Here is a 14,530-nt window from a genome sequence, read left to right on the forward strand (position 1 = left end):
ATGAATGAGAATGGAAATGACCAGCAGCCGGATTTACTGGGCTACTGCTATTCAGGGAGGCAAGCATCTGTTTTATCATTTTATTCAATTTTTAAAAAGACAAATAGGCATGTAGCAGAGAGAAGGCCTTGGCAGGAGGCAGGCAAGTTTGAGCCATAGCTTCCAGGCTGTGATTCCAGGGAAGGAAGGGCCGGTGCAGTCCTGGTGTATCTTGACTATGCTGAGGGTGACAGGTCTAAAAGAATAAAATCCTTCCTGAGTACTGCTTGGCGGTTAAGAGTGTGGGGTACAGAGGCAGACAAAATGGGTTCAGATCCTGGCTCCCCTCCTTCCTAAATACGAGGCCCTGAGCTAGTTATCTGGCCGTTCTAGGCTCATTGTCATCACCTGTAAAATGGGATAGTAACAGCACCTACTCCCTAAGGTGTTCATGAAGAACAAAGAAGCCAACAACTGGAAAGTATTCAGAACAAGGCCCAGTACTCATTAAGTGCTCAATAAACAGTAGCTATAAATTCTGGCAGGTATTATTGTCACCATTTCACAGAAGAAGAGAGTGAGGGTCAGAGAGGGTAAGAAGAGGTGCAAGACCACATGGACAGAAGGTGGCAGAGGCTGGACTTACACTCAGGTCATAGGACTGTCTGTTGTATCACTAAGCATTTCAGAGTTCCTTTTCAGTCTCCGGATGAAATTATTTTACCCTTATTATAGATACATATTTTCCTTCCTCAAACATGCTTTGATCTTCCCAGGCAGATGGCACCAAATATTTACTGTACAATTACATGGCCGTGATTGAATTTAGCCAGAGCAAGGGAGGCTGATTAGTCAGGGGTCTGCAACCCTGAGGAGAGGAAATCCTTCCAAGGTTGCAACTGTAATCCCGCTGGGGTAGAAATGTTGCTTAAAATTGTCCTGGCTCAGGTTAAGGGTAAGAGGCACTTGTTTCCCCAACTTTGGGGGCTTTGAAGACAAGCTGACTGTACTGAAGTGCTGGTGACAAGGTCCAGACTGTCACTTTGTGGTTCAAGGGTTGACATTTTATGATGTGCCCAAAGACCCTCAACCAGTGCTGTTGAAAGTCTGTCATGAGGGGCCAGAAGGAAGATTGCACGCTCTTCTCCCAGGCTAGGGACACAGGGATGTCATTTATCAGAACCTGTATGTGAAGGGAACACACAGAGGAGAGTCTAGAAACACCTCTTAGCAGTCCCCACGTGGAAAAGCTGTGGGGTTCTTCACAGCAAATATTTCAGAATGTCCCCAGCATCTACAAAGCTCATATTGTAATTCCAGCTGTATTGAGAATTTCCAAGGTGTCCACCATGAGGTAGAGGAAGAGCCATTAGTATAGTTCCAGGTCTGACCCTAACGAGCCATAAGGCCTCACAGAGGTGGAATCACATTTCTAAGCCTCAGTTTCCCCTTCTGTAAAGTGAGTGACTTGGACTTTATTTCGATCCCTCCAGCTCTAAGAGTTTATTAGTCTATGAGTCTACGAACCAAAGTTCCAAAGTGGCTATGCTTCCTCATAAAATGGCAAGATTTGGGTCTAGAATCTATGTCTCTATTAGCAGAATCTACACTTGCTCTAGACCTTCCTGACTTTGTGGTTTTCATCCACCTCCTTGAACTGACTGCTGTGGCTCAATCCCTTTCACCTGAAACCTTGCTCCACCACCCAGAATTCCATTTAACTCTGCAAATGTTGACCAAAGACTTACTCGGTTCCCACCTGCGTGGTTAGGCAGATGAATGCGACTGTTTCCCACTTGGGGGAATTCACAGTGAGATGGTGAGGTCCAGACTTGCCAGAACTTCGTTTCTCCAGAGATCCCTCTAGTACCTAAACTAGGGGTTCTCAAAGTGTGGTCCCTGGGCCAGCAGCATCAATTTTGCCTGGGAACTATCTAGAAATGCAGATTTTCAGGTGTCACTCTAGATCTACAGAATCAGAAATTCTGGAGGTGTGGCCCACCGATCTTAGTTCTGAACAATCCTTGAGGCGATTGGGAGGCACCTCAAGTTTGAGAACCACCGGACTGGCCTTCTCAGGGACAAGCTGAAAGACTGTGGTCCTCAGCCCCTAAGGGACGTGAGGAGTTCTCCTGAGGAGCACTCGGTCACTCGGGCTGCCAGGACTGGCTTTCAGCTCACAGCCACAGCTCCCTTGGCACCTCCCACAATATTTCGAACCTTTGTGGTGTTTTTGTAAATGCCCAAGCGTTGTGGAAACTACACATTTGTTTTGACGGGAGCTAATCCAGTTTAGCACATAATTCCCCATGGAACTTCCAGGCTTCCCTTTAAATTGACTCTGATGCTTGATGGGATGTTGACACCATGACTAAGACCCACAGCAAAGATCCCAACCCCAGAGGACCTCCTGCTTCCAAAAATCTCCCGAGGAAGAGTGCTCAGGAAGCCAGTCTGCTGTCTCCTCTCTCCCTCCCAAGAAGGCTTTCCTTAATGTCTTCCTCCATGGCAGGGTCTGAGCCTGGTTGCAGTTCTCCTCAGCAGGCGGAGGTCACTGGATCACATTCTCCCTGCAGTGAGTTCAGACATCAAGGGTGGGGTGCGGGTGGCTTCTGGAGAGGGGCCAGCCTGGGTCCTGGCCCTTGTCTTGTGTCCTGGGACCTGCAGGTCTGTCGTCCACGGCTCCAACCCAGGGCTGTTTGCTAGACCATCGGCACCTTTGTGAAAATTACAAGAGGCACCCCTTCCAGCTGCTTCTCGGGGTGGACACAGCCCCTGGGGTTCAAGATTTCAGCCCCTTGCCTCATAGGGCAGGTGCCTGTGTGCAGGAACAGCAGCCTTCTCCCCAGCCTGGTCCCGGCAGGAGACAAATGGGGGGCGGTGTGGGCAGATAAGGGGGTTCCCACACACAGGACCCAAGGCTACGCTCTTCACCAGCGTCAGTTCCTTGAATTCTAGCTACCACCTAATGCTGTGGGTGTTGGTATTGTCTCCATATAGGTTTTTTTTCTGTATTAAAAGGGATTTTCAAACTTTCAGTGCCTCCATTTTCTTGTGTATCCAAATGGATATGACACTAGTCTTTCCCCTTAAGAGCTTGTTCTGAAAATCAAATGAGACCATAGAGAAGAATGCACTCTGGAAAATAGATTTTAAAACATCCCACAAACGTCAGGTTTTATATTGATCTTTCTCCCAGAGTCCTTGAAGGCAGTTTCTGGGGCCTCTGGTTTGAGAAACGCATTTTGAATTCACACAGCCCCGGCTTTATGTGTGGGTGCAGCACAAGGTTGGTCTCCTGCCAGGAGGCTGTGGTTTGGGGGTGCTTCCTCGCCCCCAGATCGGAAGACTTGTGAGGCCACGCGGTGGACGAGGTGTGTGTGCAGGCGCTCGGGGCGAGTCACAGCCTGGCAAGCTGGCCTGGACAGGATGACCTCATGGGCCTTTCCCACTTTTCATCTCGATGACTGGGTTCACTGTTTCATATTTGGCTTTCTCTCTCTTTCTTGCAGCTGTGGTGATTGGGATTTAGGGCAAGTATTTGGGATCCCTTTTCTAATCCCTGTCAAATCTGGATTTAGCTACAGAGTCCGGGAAGGGGAGGAGGCACCCCCCTTTGGCTGGAGGCAGTAGCTCAGAACATCGGAGAAATTCCTCCACCCTCCGAGGGAGGGGGCCTCTCATCTCATCCCCTATCAGCCTCTTCCCAGGATGTGATGAGTTTCACCCACAGACTCAAACCTCTTCTAGCCTCCTTGTTTGGGGGTTTCTGAACAAGTATGGTGGGGGTGAGGGAGAGACTTAACATTTGCCTTTTTCCCATTAACTGTGTCCTTTGTCTCTCGGTCAGTCCCTTCTCCAGCTTCAGCATCTGCTCCCCTCATTGAGGTGGAGGCCCCCTCTCAACCAGTGCGGCAATGGTTGGCATCAACCACCTTGCAAACCACTGCCACCCTCGTTGGCTTGTTATTATGTAACCTCCCTACAGTCGAGCTGAGTTTCGTGGTGTGATGCTAATATACTGTGCTCATCACCGGTGACATCAGGTGCACATTTCCCAGGCCTTTCGTAGCTGGCTCGGGGTTACCCTCCAACTCCGTTCCTCTCTGCACCTCCTAGCAGCCCTTCACCGCTCACTCCATTTCCACCACCCTCGTGCCGTCGTAGGCTTCTGCTCACGTGTCTGCCTCCATGTGTTCCTTCTCTGGATGCGAACGCCGCGTGAGACCAGTTCACGTCCTATCTCCTTGACCCCAGCCCCCTAACATCTCCGTTCTCTGAACATCTAGTGTCGGCACCGCGTAATTATTCTTTCATTTGTTCTGTTAGTTAAGTTCCCGAGGTGGATCGTAAGCTCCTTGACGGTGGTCCCATCCTAGGCTTATTGCATATTCCCTGCAGTATCCAGCCAGGCTTATGTGGCATGCAGTAAATAATAAAATCATTTCGGCCCCGCTCAGGTGTGTGCCCACCTAAAAACTGTATTGATGGCTTTCTAGAAACTGAAGTGTCCGTTTATCTTGCAAAAATAAATAGTATCTTTGTAGCCAATACTCACGATCACACAGTCATGCACATTTTTTTACCCTTACAGCTTCCCCGGGCGGGGAAGAAAAGCCCGTGGAGATTGGAGGTCTGGAAGGTGACCCCCAGCCCTAGGGTTTCCAACAACAGCCAGGCTGCCCTGGGCCTTAGCACTCTTCTAATGGATCTGACCTCTCCTCTTTCCCCAGAGAGCTCCTGTGAGAATAAGCGGGCAGACCTGGTCTTCATCATCGACAGCTCCCGCAGCGTCAACACCCACGACTATGCAAAAGTCAAGGAGTTCATCGTGGACATCTTGCAATTCTTGGACATTGGCCCTGACGTCACCCGAGTGGGCTTGCTGCAGTATGGCAGCACCGTCAAGAACGAGTTCTCCCTCAAGACCTTCAAGAGGAAGTCTGAAGTGGAGCGTGCGGTCAAGAGGATGAGGCACCTGTCCACGGGCACCATGACGGGGCTGGCCATCCAGTATGCCCTGAATATCGCATTCTCAGAAGCAGAGGGGGCCCGGCCTCTGAGGGAGAATGTGCTGCGGGTCATAATGATCGTGACCGACGGGAGGCCGCAGGACTCCGTGGCCGAGGTGGCTGCAAAGGCACGGGACACGGGCATCCTGATCTTTGCCATTGGTGTGGGCCAGGTGGACCTCAACACACTGAAGGCCATCGGGAGCGAGCCCCATGAGGACCACGTCTTCCTGGTGGCCAACTTCAGCCAGATGGAGTCGCTGACCTCGGTGTTCCAGAACAAGTTGTGCAGTAAGTCCTGCTCCTCTGGGGTTCTTCCAGGGGGACTCATGAGGATTCCTTTTTTCATCTCCCCGTGTTGTTTCTGTGCTACCTTGTCCCAGGTACTGTGTTGGCAAGGGGTGCTCAGCAAAGGCCAGGATAGACATGGCATTCTCCTGGGGTTACACTCTGGCCAAGGAGACAGATAGTGAGGCTATAATGATGCAGATAAGTAAGTAACTGCAGTTGTAACAGTATCATAGAGGAAGAACTCAGGGCAGGACCCAACCTAGACCAGGGGGCCCAGGGAGAATCCTCTGGGGAAGGGACGTTTGAACTCAGACAGCAGAATGAGTACAAGTAGATGGGCAAAGCTTTTCTCCAACACATTGGACTGCCCTGGCGTTCCCTAAGCTAGAATTCATGAGTTGGAGTAGACATGGGGATGGGAGGGCAAAAAAATTCCATAATGTCTCCTTGGATGGGGCCGAATACCAAGCATTATTGCCCCATGGTGATGCTAGTGGTGGAGATTTTCTCTTCGAAGAGGCCCAGTGCACGGGGAGGGCTGAGATTTGGTCCCCTCCTTCTGTAAGGGGGATACCTGCCCACATCCTTGAGCTGCCTTCTGCTTCAGGGGTCCTCTGCCCTCTCTTGCTTTCTGACCCTCCTCTCCACAAGGCTTCTCTCTCCCTTCCTTGCCAGCCTGTGCTCAGTTACCTGTGCCCAGGGCTCCTGCCTCAGCTTTCCGCAGCAGGTCCGCTTGCCCTCTCCCCAGTTTCCTGCTTCTGCAGCTGGCTGCTTGTCCTTTCTTCCTCCAGGGGGGCAGGGGCTCAGGGGGCCACCCAGCCTCCTCTCTAGTCCTTGGAAACTGGAGACGTGCCTCCTGACCTGGTAAACAGTATCCGGTGTTACCCTTATCCATCTGTCCCTGTCCCCTCCAACTGTCACGCTTTTTTGATGGGAAAGCAAAAGGAAAAAACCTATTTGGAAATAACTAGTGTTCCAAAGTATGAGTATGTGTGGAGAATGAGCTTAGGACCAGACTCATCTCCAGCTCCCCAAGAGCGGGGGCTCTGAGGACTCTTTTCTCAGACTCTTACACAGCCTTGGGACCCCCACTCCTCCCGCTGAAGCCTCAGGGAGGAAAGATGGTGTGTTTTGATGTGTTGTTTTTTTTTTAATCCCCTGCTGAGAACTAACCTCAAAAAGCAGAGACTCCATTGTTTCTTGACTCTCAAGTCAAAAGATGTACTTAAAAAAAATCAATGCCATGAAGGAAAAAAGAACCTTTTTCTCTGCAATGTCTCTTGGAGAGTTTTCAAAAGTGCCGTTTGGCCTGGCACGCAGAAGGGCCGTGTCAATGGGGTGCCATGGCCCAGGTTGCCCGGTAAAACTTCAACCAGTAGAACGCGCTGCAAACATTTTAAGGTTTATGACTTTAAATGACTTCTGCAGAATTTATGTTCCCCTTTTCCTGGAAATATTAAAAAAGAAATTGGTTCCGTGACAGTATTGATGGGTTTATTCATTTGTCTTGGAAAATGTCAATGGAGTTTTTTATAAGCGCTCTGGATTTATCAGGAAATGGAAAGGCGATATGAGGCTAAGGATGTGGACTTGTGTGAATAAGGACCTTTTCTGTGTACTTTATGGTCAGGCAGCAAAATTAAAAGGCAGTTTGGATCCTCCGCCCCGCACTTTGTTGTAATCTGGAAGCTTATAAGAAAATATTGGGATTGTGCCATTCGTTCGTTGGTGTGGCCCAAGAACCCAGCCCCCCTGCCTGCCCGGAGGAGACCAGTTTCTCTCCCACCACGTGGCAGGGTTCTGCTGAGCAGACCTGCCAACCGTCTTGACAGGTTGAGGAGGTCCTGAGGCCTCTTTATCAACTGTGCAGTAAAGATTTCAATAACTAATATTTATAAAGCACTTACTCTTCCGTTTTTATATTTGATCCTCACAAAAATCTGGGGGAGGCAACACAATACCATCCCTCCCCCCTTCACACCTTAGTAACTGCTTATGTGAATTCCCCGAGAACATATAGCCAGCAGGTAGTGGGTTCTCCTTCCAAAGCTCTTGCTCATTTCACTCCTCTGCACACCAGGGGTTATAGATTCCTCTTTTAAGGTAAACCATTTTCTGGTGGCCACCTCCACAGTCCAGCCATGCTGAGTAAACCGACTTTGGGGTTGACATTCACCCCAGAATTTATAGGAAATTGTAGGGTAGGGGAAGAGCAGACTTGAGTCTCAATGTCCCCACCTGCCACCTATATGATACTTAGCAAATCCGCTTGTCCTGGGCTAGGTACTTTCCATATGTTCTTCATTTAATACTTACAATAAGCTTATGAGGCAGATGCTATTATTATTCTCATCTTACAGAAGTGGAAACTGAGGCTTAGAAAGGGTAAGCAACTTCAGATAGCAGGATCGGAGATTCAGTTTGCAGTTTCTCTGGCCCAAGCTCTTACCCTACCCTCCACGTGCCAGGCCTGAGGGTTCCAGGCTGGTAGAAAGATGCTCTCATCACAGAGAAGTGGGATGTTGGGTCTCCAAAATGTGCACCTCAGAGGCCTTGGAGAGGCACCAGGGACTGAGGGAACTCTGGTCAGAGAATACCTGGGTCTCCCTAGGAGCTTCTAGAGAGCTTTAAAAAGGAGATAATAATATTAATAATCATTGCCATTTATTTATTTATTTATTTACTTATTTAAAAATTTTTAACTGTTTTATTTATTTTTGAGAGGGGCGGGGGGAGAATGCGTGGGGGAGGGGCAGAGAGAGAGGGAGACAGAATCCAAAGCAGACTCCAGGCTCTAAGCTGTCAGCACAGAGCCCAATGCGGGGCTGGAACTTATGAACCATGAGATCATGACCTGAGCCGAAGTCAGACGCTTAACCAACTGAACCACCCAGGTGCCCCTAATCATTACCATTTATTGACATTAATATGTTCATGCACTGTTTTGAGCTATTAGCCTATATTAATTCATTTTACTCACACAAGAAACCTGTGAAGTAGGTACTTTTACAATTCTCATTTTACAGAAGGGAAAACTAAGACCCAGAGAAGTTCAATGATTTATCCAAGGTCACACAGCACTGTGGTAGCATTGAGATGTGAGCCCAGGCATTCTGGCTCAGTGTCCACATCTTGACCATTAGGTGCTACAAAAACTTGAAAGATGAATAGGAATTTCCTGGCTAACTGAGGGGAGTGCGGTGGGCGACAGCAGTAAGCCAAGAAAGGAAAGATATTTTCACTTGATTGTTCCATTTCATTAAAACAACAGTAACAGCAGCAGCAGCAGCAGCAGCAGCAGCAAAGAACTAGTCCAGATTCTCTCTTAGTTTTATAACCTGATCAAGAGACACGACCCACGTTTGAAAAATGCTGACGAAGGGGTAGGCAGGAAAGTGGAGGCCATGGTGCAACTAGGGACAAGATTTCAGAGGGAAGAAGGGCTGGGGCTCCTGTGCTTCGAGCAGAGCTGACAAGCTCTGCTTATCTGAGGATCGGGTCGGAGGAGACAGGCAGTCTTCCAGTGTGGTCAGAGCCGGTCCTTCATTGTCAAACTAGGAAGAGATTAGGCTCTGGAGCCAGACTGCCCTTGAGTGGGAGACCTGGCTCTGGCTGTCACTGCCTGTGTGGACATGAACTTGGGCACAGCAGCGGCTTTTATCTGCCGGCGGTGAATTCCCACACCAGCCACAGCAAGGCGGAGGCCGCTGAGGTTCCATTCTCAGGCCACCCCTGAGGGCACCAGGGAAACTTGGAGACCAGGTAGCCTGTGAATTGAGGCCCTGTCTACAAGACGACCAAAACCTACACATCCTGGGCTCTGCCATTTTTGCCACCCAGGGAGAGAGGACATGAATTTAGGCGATGAAAAATGCAGGTCTATCCTGAGCTTTCTGATGACTCATTGTAACCTGGGCGGGGCTGATTTTAAGTAACCTCTTGCTACCTGTTGTATCAGCCAAGCCGGGTATTTGGAGCCTAGAGGCTGGCAGTTTCTACCCTAACAGCCCCACCCCGCCTAGGCCAGGCACAAATTAAGGCTCTAATAGTGTTCCTAAGACACACCTTTCATCCACCAGCCTGGGCGAAGTCTACACTTTTTATTACAGCCCTTTAGGGCTCTGCTGTTAAGCGGGAGGCCAGATGGATTTCAACAAACGCTGACTCTACGTACCCAGTAATTGTTTCTTTCTAGACCCCCAGTCAGCCCTACCATTCCTTCGATCATTTATGCATCTGTTAATAGGCATTTATGCACATTCATATCTCCTAGTTAAAAAAAAAAAAAAAATCCAGTCCTGGGTGGCTCAGTCGGTTAAGCGTCCAACTTTGGCTCAGGTCATGATCTCATGGTCTGTGAGTTTGAGCCCTGCATTGGACTTTGTGCTGACAGCTCAGAGCCTGGAGCCTGCTTTGGATTCTGTGTCTCCCTCTCTCTCTCTGCCCTCCCCCACTCACACTCTGTCTCTCTCTCTGCCTCTCAAAAATAAATAAACATTAAAAAAATTTTTTTTATATCCAGTCTTGCCAGTGACCTAGTCTGCTGATGAGTGATTGCTTCCCCAGAACACAAGGCCTTGACCCAGTTACAACCTACCAGGCCTTCTGAGAAATGCGTCCACTGCTGGCCAGTGGAGGAGGCAGGACAGTCACCTCCCCTTCAGCACACCACAGAGGCCGGTCCCACAGGATGGCAGGGGTGGGAGGACCCCATTGCTTTTGGGAACACCAATCACTCATCCGTAAAATTTTACACACGGAAAATTTTTACTTTATCTTAGTAAAAAGATTTGAGATTCTTTTGCTTGAAAGTAACCGAAATTCAATTTGAACTAGCTTTTAAGGGGGAGGGGCCGTATCATATTACCCCGTGGAAATAAGTGGAAGAGTAACGAATGACAGTCCCACTTTCTCTCCACCTTCTCCTTCTGCCTCCCGTTCCTCTCTGTTCCATGGGCAGAAAGCATGCACCCTGTCAGCCCCCGACAGGTACCTGCCCTTGGTTTAAGCCTCTCTTCCCTCAGTTCTAGCTCCTGGATGCCAGGAAAGGACTCTGATGGTCACACCCTGTGCTGCTCAGTGGCATCCAGGAGCGGGGCTGCCTCATACCAACACATGGGCAGCTCCTACAGGTCCCACGCATTTGAAGTGAGAAGGAAGGGCAGTTTGTAGAAAAGATGGCGTGGGGGGTGGTGCTACCCAGACAAAATAATAAGTGTCTGTACTAAGGGTCCCTAGACACCATTCATGACTTTATTCTACAGGTAAAGAAACAGGTCTAAAAGGGCTACCCAACTTACCTGAACTTCCCTCCCTTGATCAAGGCAGAGCAGAACTGGAATCCAAGTCTTCTGGCTTCTTATCTGGTATGCTTTCCATTATACCAAATCACAGTCTCCTGGTTCTAATTCTTTTACGGCACATGGCCAAAACAAGACTCTTTTAATTTCCCCATTTGACAGCTGAAGGAAGTGGAGTTTAAGGAAATTAAGTAATTCCTACAAAGTCATAATAAGTTGTGAAGCTGAGCATTCAGGCAGTCTGCTTCTAGAAGCCGCCCTCTTCAACACTGTGCTGCCTGCTGCCCAACAGCTATTTCCTCTGCCTCACATCTCCTGCCCCCTTGTATTGTCTGCCAGGGTCCAGATGAGAAGATGGGCACCGGTCATCACCTGGGCCTCACACCAGTGGATAACTGGTGTGTGGCTGGTTTCCAAACTTGAGACTTCCTTCATTACAGAGAGGGACACACCGAAAGTTCTTCAGGAATGCTCCCCGCCCCCTGCCATGCCTGTGGGTAGTTGGGCTCCAGCAGTCTAGGAAAGAAAGAGAACAGTGCACAGCAAATGCATTTTAACAACAGGATAATGATTTTCCACTCATAAGGCTGTCAAAACTTAACCATTTTGATAATCCCGAGCACTGAGGTTTTTTACTCTCATGCATTGCTGGTGTGAACCAGCTTGCAAGGCAATTAGGCCACGTCTCTTCAAACTAGGATCCAGTCCTAGCAAAACCACCGCACTTGTGCTCAAGGAGATGTATCTGAGAATATGCATCCCAGCGTCAATGCAAGTGAAAATCTGGGAACTGTGCAAATGACGGCTGATGGGGAAATGGCTAAATACGATGAGGAAGAATCATAGGACCGATAGATAAAGCAATTGAAGGGAATAAAACAGATCTAACATATTTGATCAGATCTGAGATATACAGTCAATTCTCATTATTCTCAGTGATTATGTTCTATGAAGTCCTAGTGGATGCTGAATTTGCAAATACTGAACCACGACTCCTGGGGGAGATAGGGAGTTAGGTTCCTACAAGCCTCTAGTCTCCACATTTTTGTTAACTGTTCAATACATAAACTGTTCTATGTGTCTAGAGGCACCTTATGTGATACACATGTTGATTCATTAACACTGAGCTCACAGCCAGCAGCACTGTTGTTGAAGCCAGAGCCCGAAGTGTATCTAGCGCACTTTCACCTGTAAGGCGCCTGCCGCCTGCTTGCACCCAGAAGCACTAGACGCACGCGTCACATCAGGAAAGGCTAGCACTTCGGCATTCTGCTTGGGGCCGTGTTAAACAGCAAAATCACCCACAAAAAAAAGCCCAAAAATCAAAAAACGAGGCACCAAATAGACCTCAAAAAGGACAGTTGTGTACTGTCTGAGAACTGAAACAAGGAGGCCACCTCAGCTGGCAGTGCGCACATCAGGCGACTCAAATTTTTCATGACTGAGCCTGTCTGTGTTGATTTCACTGTGAGGATCGATTTCAGGGTTACAAATACATTTTAGTGAGTAGGCGAGTTCACAAATACGGAATCTGTGAATAATGGGGATCACCTGTTTGCAGCTTCACATCTTAACGTCTTTCACATTGGGGTGCATCTTAGATTCCCTGTCGATAGTATATACATCAGTACAGATAGAATCTGCAGTTAGTGTTGAGTGAAAATCCAAGGTGACAACCACTACGTGTAGGATGAGCTCCCACATATAAAATAAGACAATAAACCACCACGCTTCCCATTGCTACATGCGGCTGTGTATGGAGCAGTCCCTGGGACACGGTTCTAAGTATTTTACCATCTTAATTATTTTAACCCTCACAAGGCTCTTATGAGGTAGGAGCTATTTTTATCCCCATTTTTTGAGGGGGCTGCAAAGGGAGAGGGGGAGAGAGAATCTTAAGCAGGCTCCATACTCAGTGTGGAGCCCCACATGGGGCTCGATGTGGGGCTCGATCTCATGACCATGAGATAGTGACCTGAGCCAAAATCAAGAGTCAAACGCTCAACTGACTGGGCCATCCAGGTGCCTCTTATCCCCATTTTATATAAAATGGTTAAGAAAATTGTCCATGGTCACAGAAACATATTTTTTCACACCAAAGTAAAACTGATTGATAGGATTTAACTACTAACTTTCCAAACATTGTTTGTATCTTTTTTAAAAGTTTATTTATTTATTTATTTATTTATTTATTTTTATTCTTTAAGTGTAACTTATTGTCACATTGCCTTTCATACAACACCCAACAAGTGTTGGGTGCCATCCCAACAAGTGCCCTCCTCAATGCCCATCACCCACTTTCCCCTCTCCCCCAACCCCCATCAACCCTTAGTTTGTCCTCCTATGGTTTGCCTCCCTCCCTCTCTGTTTGTAACTATTTTTTCCCCTTTCCCTTCCCCCACGGTCTTCTGTTAAGTTTCTCAAGATCCACATACAAGTGAAAACATACGATATCTGTCTTTCTCTGACTGACTTATTTCACTTAGCATAATACCCTCCAGTTCCATCAACTAACGAACGGATAAGTTTATTTATTTTGAGAGAAAGAGAGCGAGCACGTGCGTGTGTGTGCGAGCAAGGGAGGGGCAGAGAGAGAGGGAGAGAAAGAGAATCTCAAGCAGGCTCTGAACTATCAGTGCAGAGCCCGACAGAACCCGTCTCAAGGTTCATACCCCCAAAACCCTGAGATCATGACCTGAGCCGACATCAAGGGTGGGACGCTTAACCGACTGAGCCACCCAAGTGTCCCCATTATTTGTATCTTAACAGGAGTTAAAACACAGACTATCATAAACTCACAACAATCAATCTTAATTGTATTGTTAAAACTTTTTGAAGTTTTACTGCCCTACTTTATTTATTTCCCACTGTATTTCTTACTTAGAAGTAACCAGACATATATGTTAAGATACACCATCAGTTTCACCAGTAGCTCCGTTTTCCTAAGCATGGGATTAATGAGATTGTTCTTAGCTTTTGAAAGCCTCTTTCATTTGGCCTTCATAAAAATGTATTTCTACATATGGACATCTTTTTTGTTTATGAGAACACTTGCATAACTTGTACTCTGTTTATAATGATGCTTGTTAATTTTAAATATGTTCAAGTTGAATTATATTGAATAAAATAATAAATTAAGATGTAAAAAAAAGAGAGAGAGAGAATTTTTATGAGCTCCAGACAGACTTATGCAAGAATTGGTATATCTGAAAGCTGAGGTACTTCAGATACTAAATTCAGTAATATTTTAAATTGACAGAAAGATTAAGGAAACATGGAACTTAGGAATGAATTTTTTACTCCAAAATATTGTGTATAACACTTTCGCATATTAAAAGATTGCTCTTGGGATTTACGGCCCCAAAAAATTGTTGACTCTTACCATATCCTCATTTAATAGCTTTTCTTACAACCCCATTGCTGCCTACTGAAAATCCACATGTTAGCCAAAGCCCCCTCTGGTATCAGCAAACTTTCTGATTCCCCAATTGAGTATTATTAATTGAACCATGACATTTCTCTTTTTTGTAGATCATTTTTGACCTATTTTAGTGGATATCAGCAATTTCATATGGCACCTTAGCATCATTTCCCTTTAACCTTCTGTGGCCCGTTATAGATTCCTGGTGGCATTTATCTAGAACTGACTAGTCCAATGAGAGGCTCTGAATCCCCTGGAGGGTAGGGACTGCAACTTGTTTTCCTTTGGGTCCTGCTTTCTCCTTCACAGAAGGTTCTGGGTGAATGTGGGTGGATGAAGTCAGAGAAGGCGTCATCATTGCCTTAACTTGCTGTGTCTTCCCTTACAGTGGTCCACATGTGCAGCATCCTGGAGCATAACTGTGCCCACTTCTGCATCAATACCCCGGGCTCATACGTCTGCAGATGCAGACAAGGATACATCCTCAACTCGGACCAGACTACTTGCAGAAGTAAGATTGCTTTGCT

The 14,530-nt window shown here is 47.4% G+C and overlaps 1 protein-coding gene across 4 annotated transcripts in view; it reads left to right on the plus strand.

The window, feature by feature from the left end:
- MATN2 (matrilin 2) overlaps positions 1-14,530 on the plus strand; it is a 136,497-nt gene that overhangs the window by 44,156 nt on the left and 77,811 nt on the right. For all 4 annotated transcript variants that reach the window (XM_043601445.1, XM_043601447.1, XM_043601446.1 and 1 more), the window contains exons 3-4: positions 4,713-5,282; positions 14,392-14,514. In XM_043601445.1, the coding sequence (XP_043457380.1) occupies positions 4,713-5,282; positions 14,392-14,514 (693 nt within the window). The remainder of the gene's footprint in view (positions 1-4,712; positions 5,283-14,391; positions 14,515-14,530) is intronic.

Source organism: Prionailurus bengalensis, chromosome F2 (assembly GCF_016509475.1).
Source record: "Prionailurus bengalensis isolate Pbe53 chromosome F2, Fcat_Pben_1.1_paternal_pri, whole genome shotgun sequence".
Lineage (NCBI taxonomy): Eukaryota > Metazoa > Chordata > Mammalia > Carnivora > Felidae > Prionailurus > Prionailurus bengalensis.